At 39.9% G+C, this 23718-nt stretch overlaps 1 protein-coding gene across 1 annotated transcript in view; it reads right to left on the bottom strand.

Moving 5' to 3' along the window:
* Nucleotides 1-23718, bottom strand: part of afdna (afadin, adherens junction formation factor a) — a 416944-nt gene that overhangs the window by 26607 nt on the left and 366619 nt on the right. The window contains 6 exon segments of the mRNA XM_051924597.1: nt 1156-1349; nt 1352-1511; nt 1513-2289; nt 15076-15267; nt 15920-16011; nt 17036-17233. Coding sequence (XP_051780557.1) covers nt 1156-1349; nt 1352-1511; nt 1513-2289; nt 15076-15267; nt 15920-16011; nt 17036-17233 — 1613 coding nt within the window.

Raw genomic sequence — 23718 nt, 5'->3', positions numbered from 1 at the left:
TGAAAAGCATATTAATAGGAGTGACTTTTGACAACAAAATAAGACCACATGACAGATGCCATGGGAATAAAATAACTTTTTGGGCTCATGAAATAAAGTTACAAGGTGTATGTTAAAACACAATTTTAGCACAAGTAGAGAAGTGACTTGGTCAGAGTCACTGAGCAATGGTGGATATAGAGATTCAATATTGAATGAAGCTAAACATAGATAAATTATTAATGAAGTCCTGCTTCAGTTTTAAATAGGGCAAAGATGTGTGACCCTGCTGAATATGGCCAGCATATTATTGGAGTGGCTTTAAACAGGCAGAATGTGCTTCACTGGACCAGCTAACAACCAGACTTGAATTCCTTTGAAAATGTGAAAAGCTGACAACTGTAGTTCACATTATGGTGTTTGAGCAAAATCTGAAAAGATCATTAATCATTTCTTAAGACAGCTAAAACCTAAACATAGCATAAAAGGTGTGCTGACTTAGTGTGTGAATACTTAAGCCAGATGTTAATTTTTTTTAAATAATTTTGCTGTCCAAAATAAAGATATTACTGTTGTTTTAAGTATACACAGAATTTTGTACATTAAAATTTAGGTATCAGTGTAATAACATCTGCAACTTTTCAAGAAGAAGAGTGTGAATACTTCCTGAGGAAAGTGCAATCAAAAATTTAATGATACAATTTAGGAATAGAAACATGGAATCTGTCCTAATAATACTTAATGGACAAAAATAAGTCTACAGCTTTTATTAAAATTGATATTATTACTATTAGAAATATGTAGCAAAATATAACTCATTAAACAAAGTTGACCCATTAATGCTTCAGATTTCATTATTACAGGGTTAATTTAAAAAAAAAATGTCTAAAATTTCTCCCTATATGGAGTGTTAATTTCAATGTAAATGTAATATGGATAAGACTTTTAAAACTCTGCAAAACATTTTGAGAGTAGGAGAGTTCAAAGATGCCTGAAAGAAGGCAAAATTAACCTGAAAAGGAATTTGTATTTAAGAAAAATCAAGAAAATCATTCTTCAAGCATAGTCAAGGTCAAACATCTTTTACAGAATTAACTTCATAATTTAATAAACCTAATATACGATGCCTACAACAGTAGACCTTACCCTTTTAAACCAACACTTTCCAGTACTTACTCGTGCTCTCTTCTCTGCCTCTAGCCGTTGCATGATCAGCATAGTGTCAACATCTTCATCATCCTCTTCCTCATCGTCTTCCTCATTCTGCTTAGACTCCTGAAGCCGCTTTTGGAACTGCCACTCAAGCATCAGCTTCCTTAGTCTGTCATTTTCCTCTGCTGTACGCTCTGGCTTAGCCTGTAGTTCTTGGATTCCTTGTTGAGCATATCTACAATGTGCAATTGCTGCTGTTTCTCCAGTTTCTCACGAGCATCTCGTTTCCAGGGATCAGGGGATAGGCTGTCACTGGAGGAAAGTTCCTCCTTGCTAATGGTGATATACTGCAAGTCCCGACGTTCAATTGTACGTGGCTGCTTGCTGTGGAAGGAGCTCACGAATTACAGTTTCTTGAGGTGGAGGTGGTGGCCGAGGGAGACTAGTCAATTTTTCCGGTCGGGAAGGTTGCTGAGTTGTCACAGAAGGCATTAAGTATTGCTGTTGCTGCACAGGCATTGGTGGTGGTGTCAGCTGTTGCTGAATTCCCATTGGAGACAATGGAGGGTGTTGGTTAGGCATAGGGATACTTGGTACTGGTGGATTTCTGATCTGTCCTAGTTTTCTCTCCTGCTCTCTTTTTTTGCGCTCTCTTTCTTCCTCCAGCCTTGCTTTCTCTTTTTCATACCATCGTTGCTGTTCCTCACGCTTTTTCATATCAGCTACAGAAGCTGAAGTCTGCAGAATTCCAGTGCCAGGTGGAGGGGGAGGAAGAGGGAGAGCAGACTGAGAATCAAAGTCAGCTGCATAGTGCACAGGTGGAGGTGGTGGTGGTGGTGGTGGGAGGTCCGTACGCATTGGTTGAGAGACTGCAACTGGGGCGGAATGAGGAGCCACTGGAGTTTTCCAGCGGCCTGGTCCACTTTTGTGGCTTGGGGGCTTTGAAGAATTGGATGAAGGGTAGTTGAGGTGCTCCTGACTGGAGGTACTTGACTCTACAGAAGAGGAAATTTGCTGATTCCAGTGCTCACCACTACCTCGACCTCTTTGATACTCAAGATCACGTTGCTGAAGCAGAAGAATATCGTCAGATCGCATACGCTCTGACTTGTAATTTACTCGGTCATCACACAGCTCTTCCTGAGATCGTGTTACTCTCTGAGAAGAAAAAAAAAATTGTCCAAGGTATTCATAATGAACTGAATCCAAATGTAACATATCTAAATTTATGAATGAAAAAAGTTAAACTTAATTCAGTTCAATTCAATGTAGTCTATTATATTAATAATTAAAGATGACTTCTTTAACCACTAATATAACTAAACATGCCTTCTTTAACCACTAATAATGTAATATCACCAATGATAATGCAAAAAAAGAAACTCTACAGCAGATGTTCTCTGAAGGAAATAATTATAAGTGCCACAGACAAAACAGTCAGATTTTGCCACTGTTGTCTTGTTTTTCCAAGTACTAACAGTTTACCATTCCATCACAGATAAAACTATTCAAGTTCCTACAGTACTACACATATTTGTCTTTAGGTTTATGTACCGATTTACTGTATTTGGTAAGCTCTGGAGCAGACATTAGCTAGTCTTCAAACGTTTCTTACCCTTTTGTGATTTTTTTACAATACACAGGTTTTCATTCTGTGGACTTTTCCGCTGTGGACATTTAAGCAGTATGAGAAGGATGAGTCAGAATATTAAAATAAATGTACAGATAAATCATTTTTAATTAAAGTGCCACGTTTGCACTAGTTTATGTTGTAACATTCCATAGGCTTGTGAAACTGCTGCATATAAATTCGAAAGAGTTCAAGACCATTTTAATAAAACAAAAACTGTATATCTCTTCTCTCTAGGACAATCAAGTCACATCGTACTTACCACCTTTGGAAGCAAGTCCCGTGAGACATTGACTTTTGCAAGTCATGCCCTACTTACAACCATTTTCAAACAAGACCACGGTCATCTAACCTCTTGGTTGTTGGAATGCTTTTGGCAGACACACTTCCTGTGCTCTCAGCTCTTAAAAATTTTATTAGTTCTAGATGACACATCAACGACTAAGTGAAGAAGAAAGAGCAGCGTGTCAAAAAGACACCCAAAAACATTGGAAAGAAAAGAATGCAAAAAAGAACAAAAATAATCTATGTGCAAATTCTGAAAATAAGGATAGTAGTAGAACATCGTAAAGAATTCAAAAAACGTTGGCGTGATACACATACAGAGCAGGTTAGAGATAATGGAAGTAGGAAAATTCGAAAGCCTCAAAAAAATTAGAGTAAAGATCTCATTACCACAAACAAATGGAAAATATTACTCAGTGAAATAACGGAACAGTGAAAAGAGATTGAATAGGAATAGTGTTTGAGGATATCTGGGGGAGAAGACAGACAAGGCAGTAAGACAAAAGGACAGCTGCTGTACAGGCTTTTAAACGTTTGAAGCACCGCACGAGATGCAGATCACAAGGCATGGCGGCAGCAGCAAGCCAGCAGCTGATCGAGCAAAGAGGAGGTACAAAAAAAAAAAAAAAGTATTTGTTTCCCATTGTATCACCATTTGAATGCGTCCTGGGTATGATGTTAAACTGCACACGGCCCTGCAAGCGGTCCTCCAACTTGCAGGGAAATCATGGGGGTTGGTGGCAGGATTGGCACTCCAGCCACTGTAAAAAAAACTTCACAAAGCTCCGAGACTACAGAAAGGACTCCTTTTTGCTCTCCGCGGGAGTAGCGCTGCTGCAGCCGCCCATAGGAAGGCTGCTCGCATTATGAAGGGGATGGGGGAGCCCCATCCCCGGAAGAGTCGAAACTGTTGGAGAGCCAATAGGGTCAGGTCTGTTGGGGATCGGGACTGGTGTGGTGCTGAGGCGTCGCCTGCTGCATGGCAGCACTTGGGTCCCAATTTGAGGCGGCCTATACGGGTGGGCACATAGAAGGTCTTGTCTCTCCGGCAAGACGATCATCTTCCTCTGGCTGTCGGAGGAGCTGCCGTAAACTCCGCATTTCAGTGGCGGAACTCACTGAGGTGCGCAGACCGGGGACTGGCCAGACCTCTGTAGGTGGATACACCTTTTATTGGTGTGGTCGGTCTGATGGGCCGTCATACTCGGGGAGTAGCTGTTGCTGTAGCGGGAATTGGCTTCTTCCGATGGTGTCCGATGTCACTCCTTTCAACGGAGCATATTATGAGACTCAGATTACGGCACTCCAGGGTGCTTTTGTCTGTTGTCTCAGTGTATGCTCCGACCGCGGTGAGTGATGTTTCGGCGAGGGAGACATCGTAGCCTTCACTCGGTGGTTGATGGGGTGCCCATGGGGTGACACTCCTCTGGTTATGGGTGACTTCAATGCAGCCACTGGCACCGACAGGCTGGCTTGGAGGATTGTCTCAGTCCCCATAGATCTGGTGACTGTAGTGAAAGTGGCTCCATGTTCCTCTGACTTTGCAAAAGGTCAGGGGTTGCGAATCGCTGTATCCTGGTTCCAGTGCCCTGAACAGCATCGTTGGACTTGGTACTCCTATACTGGTAGTGCGGTGAAGGAGATCGATCACATCCTTGTGGGCAGACACTGGAGGCTCTTCCAAAACTGCAGGGTCTACAGAAGTGCCCAGTTTGTGAATTCTTACCACAGACTTGTTGCTACTCTTAGGATTCAGCTTAGGTCCAGTAGGTTACCACCTACTAGGAAATATGAGCCTGGACTTGGCCAGACTGCAAGACTGTTTTCTAATGAGTTTTGCACACAGTTTGTGTGAAGAACTTTCAAATTTGGGTACGACTGCCTATCCTAATGTGATATTGGAGACCTTCTGTGACAAGACTCTGAAGGTTGCTGAGGGTTGCGTGGTGTTAGCGGTGTTCCCAGAAGGAGGTGTTTCATCTCGCTGGGCACCCTGGATATCATCGAGAGGAGTCCGCAGCACACGGCTCAATGGCAACTCTGTTCTGTACTGGGAACAAAGAAGGACAGCTGTGAGGGCTCTGAGGGCAGATAAAGAGGCGTTTGTTAGAGGAATCTGTGAGCAGAGTGACACACCGTTTGTGGTCAATGACCCACGTCCTGCTTACAGAGGAATCGAAGCAGTTATGCACATCTGGAATCTGTTCCTCGGAGAGTGCCAGTCAGGGAGGCTGATGGAACGGTTCTTATGGATGACACTGCAGCTGTGACCCCGCAGGGCTGGCTACTTTTCAGCAGTTTTTTCAAAGCTGATCCACTGGCTAGGGACATTGGGATAGCTCTGGGTCCACAGTTTTGAGGCTGATCCTCCAGTTAGCTGGTGAACCACCCAATCTCACTGAGATTGCACAGGTGATGAACCAGCCCTCGGGGGTCGGATTGTGGGTTGAACTTCTCTAGGCTGGTGGTAAGGCTGTCCTCCTGGCATTGCAAGCAATTTTTGCTTCCATTTGGGAGACTGGCATCATCCCAAACTGACTGGAAAACGGGACTTGTTGTCATTATCTGGAAAGGGAAGGGTGATCGCCTGGATTGCAGCAACTACAGGGGTATAACACTGCTCTCTGTGCCAGGTATAAGGTCCGTTGCTAGGGTCGTCCTCAATAGGATCCGGATCATTCTGCTCACCTACCAGCGATCGGAACAGTCTGGTTTTATGCCTAAGAAGTGTACCATCGACCGCATCCTGGCACTGAGGGTTCTCATGGAGTGGCAAACGTGAATATTGGGCAGAGTTTCTTTGTAGCCTTTGTCGATTTTTGCAAAGTGTTCGACTCAGTTGATCGAGCTGCCTTGTGGTACATCCTGAGGGTTTGGCGAGATCCCCCTTGAGGTTGCTGGATATCATGGCCAGCCTGTACACTGGTTACTGTGAGTGCTGTGCACAGTGGGAGGCAGGACCTCTGTGTTTTTCCCCAGTTGATTCTGGGGGTTTGTCAGGGGTGTGTTCTTGGTCCTACTCTATTCAATGCTTGTATGGACTGGGTGTTGGGCAAGGTCATGGGGTCCACGCGACTGTGGGGCATCTGTTGGTGAAAAAAGATTCACGGATCTTGACTTGCTGACGATGCTATGATCTTCAACAGAGTCAATGGAGGCTCTGATCGGGGAGCTCGAGAGACTGAGGCGAGGAGTCTGGAGTGTTCTGGGCTTGCGAAGTGTCCAGGATAAAAACAAGATCCAGGCCTTTAATAACCTCTTGGGGCTCAGCCATCAGCAGTGTGTCGATAGGTTTACTTACCTTGGCAGGACATTCATTATGTCTCTGGGTGACTCTTCCTATGAAGTCAGTAGACGGATTGGGAGAGGGGGCATGGGTGGTCATGAGGTCACTGGAAAGGGGTGTGTGCGCGCACTCCGATTATCTATGTAAAAGGACGAAAGTCCAGTCTTTAGAGTCCTGGTGCTTCCTGTCTTGCTATATGATTGTGAGACATGGACGCTATCCAGTGACCTGAGACGAAAACTGGACTCCTTTGGTACTGTGTCTCTCCGGAAAATCCTTGGGTACCGTTGGCTTGACTTTGTGTCGAATGAGCGGTTGCTCATGGAGTCCCGGAATGAGGGCACATTACCTGCATTGTGAGGGAGCATCAGTTACGGGCACGATGGCCATTGTGGCATTGCGAACTTCCCCGAAGGTGATCCGGCGCTTAACAGTCCTGCATTGTTTGGGGGACCCGAGTGACTGGTGGACCAGGCCCAAAGGGGTCACCCACGTAACACCTGGCTTGCAGTCAAGACAGGGTCATTTCCGAAGGTGGACTGGACCAGCATGTCTGACTGGTGGGTTGCAGAACCGGAATCCCAGTTGTTTCATTGTGTAGGTGGATGTGCGGCAACACACTGTACCAGTGCATGCTCCCGCCCCATCTTGAACTTGACTTGTATCACCATTTAAGAGGGGGTTTCGGAGGAGCGACCACGTCGCCATGGGGTGCATTCCAGCCCCCATCTTCAAAATGGCGCGTAGGTGCTGGTGAAGGGAGGGAGGAGGGGGCAAAGCCCCCTAGGGTTACATAATAAATGTATTTGTATAGTGAAAAGAAACTTAGATTTGGGAATTAGAAGTGGTGTATGAGGGGTGTTCAATAAATTCTCTTCCTCTGAAAGCAAAATCTGATGGTCAAATTCATCGCATTATTTTTTAGTGTAATCCCCCTTGACTTCAGACACTTGATCCACTTTGCCTCCAATATACTAATCCATTTGAAACAGAAGGGTTCAGCTTGGTCCCTCGCAACCAACCCATTATCCCCTCACTGAGGTCATTGTACCATCTGGAAATCGCTATCCGCATAGGAATTTCTTCAGGTTGAGTAAGAGAAAAATAATGGACCGGGGGGCCAGGTCTGATCGTACAGGCAATTGTTAAGCTCTGTGAAGCAATATTCCCCGACAGGCAGGCCTTCTATTTTGGAATTGTGGATGGTGTGTTTAGCGTGAAGCAGCAACAGTTCCTACTGACAATTTTCCAGAATGATTCTGTTTGATGGCTTCGAGTAACGAAGGTTTTCTCAAGGTCATGGTTGCCTCATGTGGCATGAATTCCAACAGCAAAACCTTCTTTCTAACCCTGAAAACTGTCATTTTGACTTGTCCGGGCTGACTGCCTGCACGACAGTTTTTTGGGCGGTCGGGAAGCACTTAGGCTTACAATTCATGGCTCTGTGTTTGGTTTAGGTTCATGTGATGAACCCATGTTTTATTCCTCAGTAACAATCCATGAAAAAAGTCAGTGGGATTTCCCTAAGAAGGGTCTAAGTGCTTGTGACATTTCTGCCAGCATGGGCTTTCTGATTCCAGTGTTACCATTTGGGGAACCCATTGGGAACTGACCCTTGAGCTCATCTGATGAGTATGGATGATTGTGAAGACTGCCAGATGAAATGCCTAGTTCATGGCTATAACATTATTAACCTTAGCAATGATGATCTTCCATAATCATGGTATCCACTTTTTGGGCACATTTCCTGTGAAGATCTCCACACAATGTACTGTGTGGAGGTCATCTTCAGTCGGCTCCTGACCCTATTTAAATTACTTGACCTAAAACTAATCGCATTAGTATAAGGGTGCATCATTACCATGCACAGTATTCAAACCTCTTATGGATTTCCTTTGGCATCTTCCATTCCATTGTATGGAATTTAATGATGGAATGACAGAACAGTTCTTTCAATGTCCAAATTCTTCACAGACTGACAGGTTGTGTTTTGCAATCTTCTCTCTCTGACAGCTTGCTATGAAATGACCTCAAACTGCAGTGCGTGGCATGCCAAGGCAGATCATGATCTCCAATTACAAGTTTAGATTTTCAACAGAAATAAACGATTATCAAGTAGATTATCACCTTTCATACTACTGTGAAGGAACCAGGAGTAGTTAAACTACTACTAAACCATTTATCACTAAAACTCATTAAGGTATAAGAGTATCAACACACAAAAAATAAAGAGAATATCCCATCTTCAACAGCATGTACATCATTTTAACCTCCAAAGCTCTGTAGAAAAGTAAATTTTGTGAAGAGTTTTGTTTAAACTAAAACCACCTAAAAGCATATTATTATTATTATTAAAACCAGTGTGTTTCAGGATGCCCCACCATATTCAGGATCAAGAGGGTATATACAGAGGCATATAATACTAACTTCCCTAGTCCCTCTCTCTAATAAACTATAGAATCCACCCGCTAGAAGAAAACTGACTGATTTTTTCAAAACTGCAATATTTGTAACATATTTAACAAACTTTAATCTGAAGTTACAATGAGACAATGCATTAGCTATACAGTAATCCCTCCTCCATCGCGGGAGTTGTTGCGTTCCAGAGCCACCCAGTCGAAATAGAGAAATCCGCGAAGTAGAAACCATATGTTTAGTATGGGTTATTTTTATATTGTCATGCTTGGGTCACAGATTTGCGCAGAAACACAGGAGGTTGTAGAGAGACAGGAACGTTATTCAAACACAGGCAAACAAACATTTGTCTCTTTTCAAAGTTTAAACTGTGCTCCATGACAAGACAGAGATGATCAGTTCTGTCTCACAATTAAAAGAATGCAAACATATCTTCCTCTTCAAAGGAAACAGAGAGGAAAGGCAAACAGAATCATGTTTGTTTTTAAGTATGCGAAGCACCCGCCGGTACAAAAGCTGTGAAGGCGGCAGCTCACACCCCCCTCCGTCAGGAGCAGAGAGAGAGAGAGAGAGATAGAGAGAAACAAAGTTAAAAATCAATACGTGCCCTTTGAGGCGTTTAAGTATGCGAAGCAACGTGCAGCATACTTAAAAGCTGCACACAGAAGGTAGCAACGTGAAGATAATTCTTTCAGCATTTTTAGACGAGCCGTCCGTATCGTCTAGGTGTGCGAACAGCCCCCCGGCTCACACCCCTACGTCAGGATCACAGATAGTCAGCGCAAGAGAGAGAGAAAGAAAAGTAAGTTGGGTAGCTTCTCAGCCATCTGCCAATAGCGTCGCCTCTGTAATGAAATCAACTGGCAAAACAACTGAGGAAGCATGTACCAGAAATTAAAAGACCCATTGTCCTCAGAAATCCGCGAACCAGCAAAAAATCTGCGATATATTTAAATATGCTTACATATTAAAATCCGCGATAGAGGTGAAACCGCGAAAGGGCGAAGCGCAATATAGCGAGGGGAATCACTGTATACATAATTAGTTCTAGTAACTCAGCGTAGCCTGAGTATAAAACAATGGACGGGGAAATTCCACAGGTCTAAACAAAACCATAATGAGACAAAAAGACATACTCTTAGACAAAAGATGTCTCCCTGACAGACAATGACAAACTAATTTAGAGATAAAGCACTGTATGCAAGTGTGGGTGATTCTGCTTTTGTGCCTACAGATGACAAAATCCGTTGTCCCACTACACTCATGCTGACTAATGGGAATTGTAGTCCCTGAGCCGGCAGTGGTGTTTTTTTTTTTAAACATTCTGTTTTGTTTTACACTGCACTGCTGCATTGGCACTCTCAACATAACCACTCTTCCAGTACACAACATATTTTAAGTTTGGATTAACGTAAAGGGCACATGCAAAATTTTTTAGAAAACTGGTTCATCTGTTTTTTGCATGTTTAGTAAAGCAAAGGAGACAGATGTCCAAATGGAGAATGGCGTTACAATTTTATTTATTAGATAGTGGCATGTATAGAGTACATATAGCCAGGTCCATAATGAGTTGGACAGTGACACAGTTTTAATAATTCCGGCTCTGTACACCACCACAATGGAATTGAAATAATGCAATCGATTATGTGATCGAAGAGTAGACTTTCAGCTTTAATTTAAGGGGTTTTACCAAAAATCTCGTATGAGCAGTTTGGAATGACATTTTATGCAGTACATGGTCCCCCAATTTTAAGGAAAGTATTTTGGACATTGACTGAGAAGCTGTTCATATTTCATTAACTATTAAGCAGGTAAAAGGTCTGGAATTGATTCCAAGTATTTGAATTTGCGCGTGGGAGGCTATCACTATGAACTCTCAATACGACATCCATACAGCTGTCCATGCAAGTAAAAAAGGCTGAGAAAACAAAACCATTTAGAGAGGACCGCAGAGAAACATAAAGAGTGGCCAAATAAACCATTTGTAACATTTCTTAAAAAGAAGGAATGCACTGGTGAGGTTCAGCAACTCCAGAAGGCTTGGACAATAATGGAAGGCAACTGTGCGGATACTGCAAAATTCTGTCCTTGGTGGAGAGAAAAACCACTTAACAACATTTAGCTAAACCAAGAACACTCTCTAGGAGGTAGACCTATCATTGCCATATTTTAATCAATCAATAGAAAACTTGATTCAAATATAGAGGGTTTACCACAAGGTGTAAACCACTGGTAAACTTCAATCATAGGAAGGGGCAGATTAGACCTTTGCCAGAAAAATATTTTTTAAGAAGCCTGTTCCAGTTTCTGGAACAATTTTCGTTTGAACAAAGGAAAAACAGATTAATATGTACCAGAATGACAGAAAGAGAAGGGGTATGGAAAGAAAAGGAATGGCCTCATGATCCAATGCATATGCGATAACACATCATCTGTTGAGAACATGGTGGAGGCAGTGTTATGGGCATAGGCATGCCTGACTGCCACTGGAAGTTGGGTCAAAAATGGTTTACTGATGGTACGATTTCGTGGCAGAAGTAGGATGGAATTCTGAAGTGAACCAGGGTTAGTCCTATCTGCCGAGATTCAGCCAAATGCTGCAAAACTGAAAGCCTTATACAGCTGCTGGTCATAAAATTAGAATATCATAACAAAGTTGTTATTTATTTCAGTAATTCCATTCAAAAAGTGATACTTGTATATTAGATTCATCATTACACACAGACTGAAGGTTTAATCGAATGTTTATTTCTTTTAATATTGATTATAACTGACAACTAATGGAAAGTCCCAAATTCAGTATCTCTGATAATAGAATAGTGTGAAAAGTTCAATATTGAAGACACCTGGTGCCGACACTCTAATCGACTAATTAATCAAAACACCTGCAAAAGCCTTTAAATGGTCTCTCAGTCTAGTTCTGTAGGCTACACAAATCATGGGGGAAGACTGCTGACGTTGAACAGTTGTCCAAAAGGACAACCACTGACACCTTGCACAAGGAGGGCAAGACACAAAAGGCAAAAGGTCATTGCTAAAGAGCTGGCTGTTCACAGAGCTCTGGTCCAGAGCACATTAAAGAGAGGCGAAGGGAAGGACAGGAGGATGTGGTAGAAAAAGAGGTGTACAAGCAATAGGATAACCGCACCCTGGAGGAGGATTGTGAAACAAAACCCATTCAAAAATGTGGGGGAGATTCACAAAGAGTGGACTGCAGCTGGAGTCGAGTGCGTCAAGAACCACCACGCACAGACGTATGCAAGACATGGGTTTTCAGCTGTCGCATTCCCTTGTGGCGAAGGCCACTCTGTGAACAAGAGACAGCGTCAGAAGCGTCTCGCCTGGGCTAAAGACAAAAAGGATTGGACTGCTGCTGAGTGGTCCAAAGTTATGTTCTCTGATGAAAGTAAATTGTGCATTTCCTTTGGAAATCAAGGTCCCAGAGTCTGGAGGAAGAGAGGAGAGGCACAGAATCCATGTTGCGTGAGGTCCAGTGTAAAGTTTCCACAGTCAGTGATGGTTTGGGGTGCCATGGTCATCTGCTGTGTTGGTCCATTGTGTTTTCTGAGGTCCAAGGTCAACGTAGCCGCTACCAGGAAGTTTTAGAGCACTTCAATGCTTCCTGCTGCTGGCGAACTTTATGGAGATGCAGATTTCATTTTCCAACAGGACCTGGCACCTGCACACAGTGCCAAAGCTACCAGTACCTGGTTTAAGGACCATGGTATCCCTGTTCTTGATTGGCCAGCAAACTTGCCTGACCTTAACCCCATAGAAAATCTATGGGGTACTGTGAAGAGGAAGATTCAATACGTCAGACCGAACAATTCAGAAGAGCTGAAGGCCACTATCAGAGCAACATGGGCTCTCATAACACCTGAGCAGTGCCACAGACTGATCGACTCCATGCCACGCCGCACTGCTGCAGTAATACAGGCCAAAGGAGCCCCAACTAAATATTGAGTGCTGTGCATGCTCATACTTTTCATGTTCATACCTTTCAGTTGGCCAACATTTCTAAAAATCCTTTTTTTGTATTGGTCTTAACTGATATTCTAATTTTCCGAGATAATGAATTTGGGACTTTCATTAGTTGTCAGTTATAATCATCAACATTAAAAGAAATAAACATTTGAAATACATCAGTCTGTGTGTAATGAATGAATCTAATATACAAGTTGCACTTTTTGAATGGAATTACTGAAATAAATCACTTTGTCCATGATATTCTAATTTTAATGACCAGCACCTGTATAGTATACAGCAAATATACTGCAAAAGCAAACAAGTCTTTTTCAACGCAAAAGTACTGGATGATTCTTCAAAGGGCCAAGGTCAATCAAATGACCTCAACCCAACTGGACATGCATTTCACTTGCTGAACATAAAACTGATGGCAGAAAATCCAATGAACAAGCAGCACCTGAAGACAGCTGCAGGAAAGGCCTAGCAAAGTATCACTAGGGTAGAAACCAATGCATTTGGTGATGGCCATGGGTTCAAGACTTTAGGAAGTCCCTGACTGCAAAGGGATTTTCAACCAAATATTTAAAATTATCATTTTAGTTTGTCCAAATACTTTTGAGCCCATGAAAATTAGGTGGACCACGTGTCACTGTCCAAATACTTATGGCATGTAATAATAAAAGAAACAATATTAACTTTAAGTATGTAATGTGCAGTCTCCTTTCCTCTTTACACCTCGACTATAAAATAACACCATGTTATGTCACTTACAGAAATACTCATGATTCTGCACTTATGGGGTTTATTGATAAGGGGGAGGAGACAGAGTATGGCAGCCAGGTGAAGGAACCTCCTTTATTGGGGGGCTGGTTTTGGGGGACCATGTGCTACAATTTACTTTTGAAGACAAAGGCAGACAACTATTAAGATTTACTTTGTAGAGCTTCTCTCTTCAGACTTGGCAGTTACAACATACTTGTTTTTAAAAATTCATCTCCTACACTCTCATTTGGATTTCTACCCCCGAGAACTTTGAGATGACTCTGATGAACATGGAGGAGAAGGTTTTTTACAGGACATTGCTCAGCTGGAGTGACTTTATAGTAGAAAACTGGTAAATCTGTTAGTTGGTCATTCTAGCATGAAAGAGCTTCAGGGGATCATAAGACAAAAAATAAAATATCAAGGGACTACTTTTTGCAAGAAATACAGTAATCCCTCCTCCATCGCGGGGGTTGCGTTCCAGAGCCACCCGCGAAATAGGAAAATCTGCGAAGTAGAAACCATATGTTTATATGGTTATTTTTAGAATGTCATGCTTGGGTCACAGATTTGCGCAGAGAACACAGGAGGTTGTAGAGAGACAGGAACGTTATTCAAACACTGCAAACAAACATTTGTCTCTTTTTCAAAAGTTTAAACTGTGCTCCATGACAAGACAGAGATGACAGTTCTGTCTCACAATTAAAAGAATGCTAACATATCTTCCTTTTCAAAGGAGTGCAAAGCAAGCAGTCAAAAAAAAAATCAATAGGGCTTTTTAAGTATGCGAAAGCACCGCCGGTACAAAGCTGTTGAAGGCGGCAGCTCACACCCCCTCTGTCAGGAGCAGGAAGAGACAGAGAGAGAGCCACAGAAAAACAAAGTCAAAAATCAATACGTGCCCTTTGAGCTTTTAAGTATGCGAAGCTCCGTGCAGCATGTCCTTCAGGAAGCAGCTGCACACAGCCCCCCTGCTCACACCCCCCTACGTCAGCGCAAGAGAGAGAGAGAGAGAGAGAGAGAAAGAAAGAAAGTAAGTTGGGTAGCTTCTCAGCCATCTGCCAATAGCGTCCCTTGTATGAAATCAACTGGGCAAACCAACTGAGGAAGCATGTACCAGAAATTAAAAGACCCATTGTCCGCAGAAACCCGCGAAGCAGCGAAAAATCCGCGATATATATTTAAATATGCTTACATATAAAATCCGCGATGGAGTGAAGCCGCGAAAGGCGAAGCGCGATGTAGCGAGGGATCACTGTACTCTAAAATAGTATTTCATTTTAAACTTTAATCTCCTAAAAACCAGACATGACCAACCAATTCTGCTGCCAGATTAGGATTGAACACCATCAAATCTATAAAGAACATCTAAAATTTGTGATAAGTAATTTTTTTTTGGCAGACCACTGAAATAAGAACATATATTAATTACAAACTTGCTTCTTAGTCCTGTCACACTTCATTTTCTACTGCTGGATGAATTCTACCATATAGCTATATTACAAAAGGGTACAAAAAATACAGGGCAGTGAGTTAAATAAATAAATAAAGCTTAACCAAGGTTTTGTCTAGACAAGGAGAAAGTTCATCAAATCATTACCTGAATGGGCATATTGCTAGAAGAAAGATCATCAGGATGTCCCATAGACCTGTCTTCATAGTTCTGCCATTGTTGAGCAGGCCCTGGCCCCATCCTATCTTGAGATTTAGAGGCTGGGAATGTAAAGTACTCCCTGGTGTAGGTCTGGGTTGGAATTGGATATGCCTCAGGTCTTGGAGGTGCTTGTTGTTCCTAAGAAAATATTCAGACCGATATTTTATCTAGCATCTTCCTGTAGTAGGTGGTACGAGACACAGTGGTTAGTGCTTGTGCTTCTGGAGTCCTGGGATTAAATTCTGGTATACAGTACATGTCAGGTTGCCTGGAGCCATATGAGTGATTATGCATTATTATGAGTTTAAATTGTCCTGCAACAAACTGGAGTTCAACCCAGGTTTTTTTGCCATCTTGAATCCTGTCTTTGTGACCCTATCCTCTGGAAAAGTTGGCTGGAATATTGACAGGTGAATATTTCCTTGACAAAATGCTCTGTATGTTTAGTGCAGTAGAATGATTGTTCACATACATAGTGTACTTTTATAATCGAAGCACAAGCATTGTTCACATACATAGTGTACTTTTATAATCGAAGCACAAGCATTTCAAGTGACTTACTCCATCAATTCATCAATTAGTCAGAAGCAACTAATGCCTCACTTAAATGTCTACACTGTCTGCAAAGAAACAACCTTTCTGTTTTTAAAAACAGGATATTGAAACATAGTTTCACAGCTGGGAGTGATTGCTTGAATTACATTATTGCTCTCCCAAACTGTATTATCACCATAGTGTGTTACATTTGATTATTGCACAAATTGCTTCAGAGATACTGCTTTATACTCACATCAGTGCAGAGGTTGCCTGTAGATACAGATGTAATTTTTGATGATGGTCCACCTGAGTAAACTGTCTTTGCTCCTGGACTATGAGGCTGGTCTGTTTAGCAAAGCCAAAACATACACAAATTATGAATGCTTTATTGGACACTTAAAGCTTAAGAAACATGTTAAAGTGAAAAATTGTATGGTGCTAACATGTCTAAATTTGTGAAACCCTTTGAGTATTTGATGCAAGAATTTTGTATTTGCTTAAAGCTGCTGTAAATGTAGTTAGAGCCTTCACATAATGCAAATAGCTTAGTTGCAGAAAAGGGTGCATGTTAAACATAAAATAGTCATGATGAAAGGTGACAATACTCTTAGCCCAATGACATTCCAGAAAGATGCTGGTCATTTCAGAAAAGTGCACATTTTTTATAGACCCCATTCTACAAGATGAAGCCAGAGTTGCTCAGTGTCTCTCTCTCTCTCTTTCTATATACATCTGTATATATCTATCTATCTATATATATATATATATATATATATATATATATATATATATATATATATATATATATATATATATACACACACACACACACACACATATACACAGTATATCTTTTCTATGATGTGGAAGTAGAAGTATAATACAATGCACATGCAAGTAACTGAGCACTGGCAACAGTCTGCAGATGAATCTAAGTTTAAGAATGACTATGCCACTCTTGGGTAAAGAAACTAAAATTGAGGCAGCTAAAAGTTTTAAACATATCAAGAACAAAAAGCAAATATGCCAGGGTAATTTTATAGAATATTTAGAAGTTCTGAGTGTTTAAGTAATGCCTTAAAAATGGGCTCTTCCACTACTGACAACTACTTTTAAATTTTTCAACTGAGGAGGCACATTTCAAATCCTGGTAAGTATTGGTCTATCTTATGTAAAAGTAAAACAAGTATAAAAATCTCACTTCCATCACTCTTCATCTATGCTTGACACAGCATTTCTTGCACATGGAATGCATAAAATGCTGATCTGTCTACCATGTAACAAGAGAAGCAAACAATATGAAAATGATTTGTTAGATGTGCGCTTTTTTATATTGGAAGAATAGCTGAAGTTTGTACACTGTACTTACTGGCTACATTAGGGCTGGATCGGTGGTCAGCCCTGTTCTTGAGCAGTCTTTCCTCTCCTGACATTTTCTTTGGTTCAGGGTACTCCCCCCACGGCACCGGTGGGCTGTCAGGGGAGCCATTCTGTGCAGAGTTATTGTAGAGCTCAAAGCCTTCGCTCTTTGGTCTGGGTTTACCTGAGCCACGACCTCTGTCTGAAGCTGAGACAAAACCCAAAATAAGAAGAAACAAAAATGTAAAAAGTGGTACTGCTGTGCATATTTGTTTCAGTCCTTTTTTTTTTTTTTATATAAAAGTTGTTCAAGGCAGTTTCTGGAAAGAAAAAAAACATTTTAACAATGTAACTGCCATAAAACTGCTCCTTAGCATCATGCCCAAATAAAGCAACAGCAGAAAACCAAAGTCACTGGTAGATGCCGGTGAGTAAGTTGACCCAAAGGTGTGTTGCAACACAGGAATTAACTTTGGTCATAACTTAAACACTCGGGTAGAAAATTATCCAAATACTGAAAAAATGGTTAAAAAGAATAGGTGTTTTTTGTCAGTCAGATTCAACTGAACTTTCTTTCCTTAGTCATTGGACATAAAAGACACAAATGGATTACCATGCATAATGAAGGAAACAAATAATGTACATGCTTGATGGTGAGTTACGAAGTGTTTGCTGGGGAAACTACATGCATTAATAAGGAAACTGTAAAAAGTAAAACAAAAAGTCAAAATGTTCAATGCAAGAAGCGGCCCTGTCTATTTCAGGGCCCAAAATGCAAGACACATCACTGTTCAGTTTTTAGTTTACTATAAAGTTACAAAAAGTAGTCAAACTTGCTTAACCAATAAAAAACTTGGAGAGGACAATGAGGACATTGATTTGGTAAACATACACCTAGTGGACACAGAAAGCTTTATCTGTAAGCTTCATTCCATTCTGTTATTACAGCAATGAAAAGACAAAAGAGTAAAATGCTGCCACAGTACTAAAGCCAGAAATGACTGTAAGCAATAAACATGAATATTTTTTAATAAATATAATACACAGTATTATTTACACAGTGGGTATAAAAAATCTGAATACCTGAATTATTTAAATATAAAACTTTTAAAGGAATTAAACAATATTTTAGATTGATGAAGAATGGTTGAATTCAGATACAATTGCTAGACAAACAAGAAATAGAAGATGATGACTAACTATTGCAGATGAAGCAGTCAGAAAACAGTTTTGCTTTATTCTTATGTGTCATGCCACTGCAAACGACGTGGTGTAAAATGATGCAGCAAATGCACTTAATATGACGTGAACCTCCCTTCAAAAATCAAACAATTTGTCCATTTAGAAACAAACGATAATATCATTCAGAAAACAGGAGGATAAAAAAATAAAATATTATTTTTATATAAAATACATCTGTAATTACAATTATGAATCTCTAAGAGAAAGGTAAAGGATTATATTAAAGGAAACATTTGAAGTGTTAATACAAATTTTATATTAGTTTATTGATATCCTACAGTAGACGAATTTTGGTATTATGATGTTGGGAGGCGGGGGGTTTAGGGATAATATAAAAACATTTAACACATGGTTAAAAATAACACAAAAAAACCACAAACGTGGTACATTTAAAGTAGCAAGATAGGAACATGGGCTTAGTTATTTTTATAATATTAGTAGTATTACAAACTACTAAATTCATGTTTCAATACATACATCTTTAATAGATCACTAACATACTGCTGAAGTAATAAAATATGTGTTAATTGTGCTGGGATTTTAAAAGTTTGACAACTATTTTGTGCTAATGCACCAGTGGGAGGTATTTGGTGAACATTTGCTCATTTTAGCAGTCAGTTTGGAAGCTGTGAGCATAAGACTGGATAACTAACATACAGATTATGCGTAACTTGAGATTTCACATGGACATTTTAATAATGTTTACAATTGTACAACAATGGCTCGTGTTGGGTCCTTTTATTTGAAAAAAATAACATTCCATATGATCAAGTCTAACTTAAACAACAAAGAAAATAACATTAAAAACAACTTAACAAAACAGAATTCAACCCCCACTGGAGAGAAGAGAACCAACAGCAAGGCAAAACTTTTAAAACTACAATGAGGGGAGAATGTACAGAGACTTTTCCCTGATATAAATGCTTAATATAAAATTTTATTAATTAGATTTTCTCATATTTTAAAAAAGTTTCAAACAGATCCTCTAAGCGATAATCTGATTTTTTCCAATTTCAAATAGCACAGAACATCAGTTACCCACGGACAGCTGCGTTGGGGTTCTTCAAGTTGAAGTGTGGTATAAGCAATTACAGTATTTGTCCTTCTCTACTTTAAGCCCATCTGAGAGTTCACCAAACACAGCTGTTAATGGGTTAGGAGTGATTGTGACACCAAGGCTATCTTACAGGCATTCAAAGATTTTTGTCCAAAATGATATTAATTGTGTGCACTTTCAAAACATGTGGCCCAGTGAGAGTGGAGCCAGACTCCAATGTTTGCAGGTTGGATCTTGCCCTAAATGCATTTTGGACAATTTTAAATGAGATAAATGTGGCTGATGAAAGATTTTAAGTTGAATGATTGAAAGCGTTGCACATATGCAGCTAGAGTGTATTCTATGCATTGCTGCATTCCCCTCCTTTTCTGAGATATTAAGTGAAAGATACTTTCCCCACCATACTCAAGGATCTTTGAGTGGAAGAGACTTGAATACCTTTTATATATTATTGAGTTGCTGTCTGAGTCTTAAAGACTGATCAGTATTTCTTCTGGAATAAAAATGGGTGGGAGGTGTAGAAAATTGTGTAGGTTCCTACTATCAAAGTTTCTGATTTGAAAATACTGGAAATAATGCATTGGTAAGAAGTAAAATTTGATGCATAATTGTTCGTAATATACAAAGACATTATCTATGTACAATTCTCTAAGTGTTTTAATCCTGGACGGTTCCAAAGATTAAATACTATGTAGGTCTGAGGGGGTAGAAAAAGGTGATTATCATGTAAAGGTGCAACAGATAAAAACTTCCTTAGCCTTAGACTGCTTCCTGCATTGATTCCATATTCTGAGTAATTAATGAACAACTGGATTATTGGTATATTGATGATAATTTGTATTTACTGGGGTATAAAGCAGGGCATATAAAGACGTAAAACAAGATTTTATTTCTATTGGAGACTAGGCTTGTGGACATTCATCAATATGTATCAATGTCCAAGGTCTTGTATATTTGCCTTCTTCTGCCTTAGTTCTTTACAGAGTTGCCTTATGAATCCATGGACATCTTGAATTCCAAATAAATAAAGTTATAACTGAATTTAATTTCTTAAAGAACAAATTGTTAATGTATATAAAGTAGGGATGCACTGAAATAGAAAATGAAGCTAGGGAAGAATGTTCATCTTGACAGTATTGATTCTCCCTGTTAATGTGAAGATGGAGGGTAGACCATCTTTTCACATCTTGCTTTATTTTTTCCATGCTGATAGCAAAATTGTATTGAAAAAGATCTTTATATTTATTTGTGATGTCTACACCTGGATATTTTAACTGTTTGATAAAATAAATGGATAGATGTCCAGTCTGTTGTTGTGTACTAGGTAGTTCACTGTGAAAAGAACACTTTTATTCAAATTGATTCTGAGTCCGGGCGGCACAGTGGCGCAGTGGGTAGCGCTGCTGCCTCGCAGTTGGGAGACCTGGGTTCGCTTCCCGGGTCCTCCCTGCGTGGAGTTTGCATGTTCTCCCCGTGTCTGCGTGGGTTTCCTCCGGGCACTCCGGTTTCCTCCCACAGTCCAAAGACATGCAGGTTAGGTGGATTGGCGATTCTAAATTGGCCCTAGTGTGTGCTTGGTGTGTGGGTGTGTTCGTGTGTGTCCTGCGGTGGGTTGGCACCCTGCCCAGGATTGGTTCCTGCCTTGTGCCCTGTGTTGGCTGGGACTGGCTCCAGCAGACCCCCGTGACCCTGTGTTTGGATTCAGCGGGTTGGAAAATGGATGGATGGATGATTCTGAGTCCAGAAATCTTTTGAAATTCTCCAAGTGTATTAAGAGCTACAGGTAAGATTGTTTGTTTGTGAGTCTGATATACAGTACCACATTATCTGCATATAGTAATTTTTTTCTGTTCAACTCCTTCTCTGATAATCTCCTTTACCAATAAAGCATTTCAAAAATGAATAGCCAATGGCAGCTGCAAAAAAACAATGGTGGTAGAGGACATCCTTATCGAGTACCACATTCTAATTTGAAGTAGTTTGAGATAATGTTATTAATACACAAACAGGAACTAGGCTGTTATAAAGTAGTTTTATCCATGCATATATATTTGGGCCAAATCTTAATTTGTACAATGTGGTGAATAGGTAGTTCCACTAAACTACATCAAATGCTTTTTCTGCATCCAAAGATAATAAGATCTGGTGTATTAAGATTTTATGGGTAAGTACTGTATATTACATTAAGCTTATGCCGAAAGTTAGAAGCTAAGTGTCTGCCTTTAATAAATCCTGTTTGGTCTTGTGATATTACAGAAGGAAACACTTTCTCAATTCTTCTAGCTAGAACTTTGGATAGTGGATAATATCTTAACATCATTATTCAGAAATGAAATTGGTTGGTATAATGCACATTGTAATTAGTCCTTATTTGATGGTAATTAATATATGGCGAAAAGTTTGAGGTAGAATTTTGTTGTCTGTAGCTTATATAAATGTTGCTAATAATAGTGGAGCTAACGTATTTATTTATTTTTTTTAATAAAATTCCACTGAGTAGAGAGCAGGGCCTGCAGTTTTCCCGCTTTGTAGTGAGTTTATAGAATCCAGTGATTCTATTTATCTAGCTGTGGTATTGGTGATGCATCCATAAACTCATTAGATTGTGTCTTGTCTTTAAACAGAGTAGAATATAAGGACTTATAGTGATCTTTAAATGTGTGGGTTATGTTTTTGATTGTATCTCCATCTGTGTTGGTAATTTCTCTTATTGCGCTGCAAAGTTCATGCTTGTGGATTTGTTGGGCTAAAATCTATTGGCTTTCTCTCCATGTTCATAGTAATGATGTCATGATTTAAAGAGGAGCTATTCAGTTGTTGTCAAGAGGTTAAATTCTAATTTCAGAACCTGTCTTTTCCTTTAAAGTACCTGGTGTATTCTTGATCTATTCTGGTAATTTAACTGATTAACTCTGATGCCTTCTTGGTCTCCAATTTATTTTTATGGGAAAGAAATGAAATAATCTGTCCTCTTAAAAAACCTACAGAATTCCCCTGCGTATTCCTGCAGAGACCTCGGAGGATGCATTTGTCTCAAGAAAAAATAAATACGTTAGAGGGGAATTCTGTTTCACATCCACTAATGATAGGGAGTTAAGATGCCACCTAATAAATTAGTGTATTGGGCACAGTGATTCAATTTCCAACATCTGAGGGGCATGATCGGTGATAGCAATAGTGTCGTACTTGCAAGATTTGATACTGGGCAATAAATTAGTTCTTGAGTAACTATGATGTACTAGTGAGAAGAATGAATATGCTCAAGTTCGGATTTAAGAATCTCCATGAAACTATGATATTAAACATTTTTCTCTGCCACCTCTACCAACAACACAGTGTAAGTAACATATAAAACAAAAAATGTATGCATGCCGTAACATTCAAATGCCGAAGCAAGTCAGTTATCACATTTTTGTTTTTGAAATATTTTTGTAGCAATGATTCATATTCAAAAATAACAGCAATAACAGAAACAATTACATGTGTTAGTCTACTACATTAAACACATTCTTTTTAGCAGTAATTTACAATGTCATGTTGTAAAAATGTGCCCAACCATGCTTGTGGTGGTTGATTAACTTTCACACACAGCAGGTTCCAACTCAAGTGATGTAAAAACTGCATTGACTGATAAGTGTTAGTGGTGGAGGGTGGGTGAGTAACTGAAATTTTGTACCATCTAGCTATTACTGTCAGTTAAAACCCATTAAAATTATATAAATAAAAACTTGGAAAGGAACTGATTTATTGTATAATAGGAATACCAAATGTGACACTAATCCCAATGATTTTAAATTCAGTCTTAAGATACACAGCAACAAAAGAGGCTCTTCAGACAGAGATAAATTGTAACCCTAGCTTAGTCTTTAGCATATGTTTTGCGGCTAAGCAATTCTTTTGAGCATGGTGCAACCTGCAGCTTTGCTCCATCCTTGTGGTCTGTGGCACAATGAGCCTCATTTGTACAGTAGAAACAGTATACTACAGTGTAGTCCTTGTTATATGCCCTGTGACTCCAATCTTTTGTCCGCATATCAACCATAGTTCCCTTTCTAAACACATCTATTTTAATTTTAACTAAGAGTTGCTGTGCCTTTTCTATGTAATTAATTAGTTCAAACATTGTTTAACTGCAGGTTAATAATTAGGTTCTTTATGAAAATAATTTACAGATAATATTAACTCAGTCTCATATATGCTTAAAGAATTGCTTTTTACTTCCATTCATTTCCAGAAGTAACTTCTCTGTGAAATGAGAAGTGTTTCTCTGTTTTATGAGATTGCACATTCACCAATGCTTTTTAATGGAAGATTTTGAAATATTAAAGCTTTGTACAGTGTGATCTGTTTGAGATGTCTCAATGAAAATTGAACTTTCTGGACAAATTTCTTTT

This window comes from Erpetoichthys calabaricus, chromosome 3, assembly GCF_900747795.2.
Source record: "Erpetoichthys calabaricus chromosome 3, fErpCal1.3, whole genome shotgun sequence".
NCBI lineage: Eukaryota > Metazoa > Chordata > Cladistia > Polypteriformes > Polypteridae > Erpetoichthys > Erpetoichthys calabaricus.
Note: the sequence above shows the minus strand (reverse complement) of the source record. Positions and strands in the feature narration are given on the sequence as shown.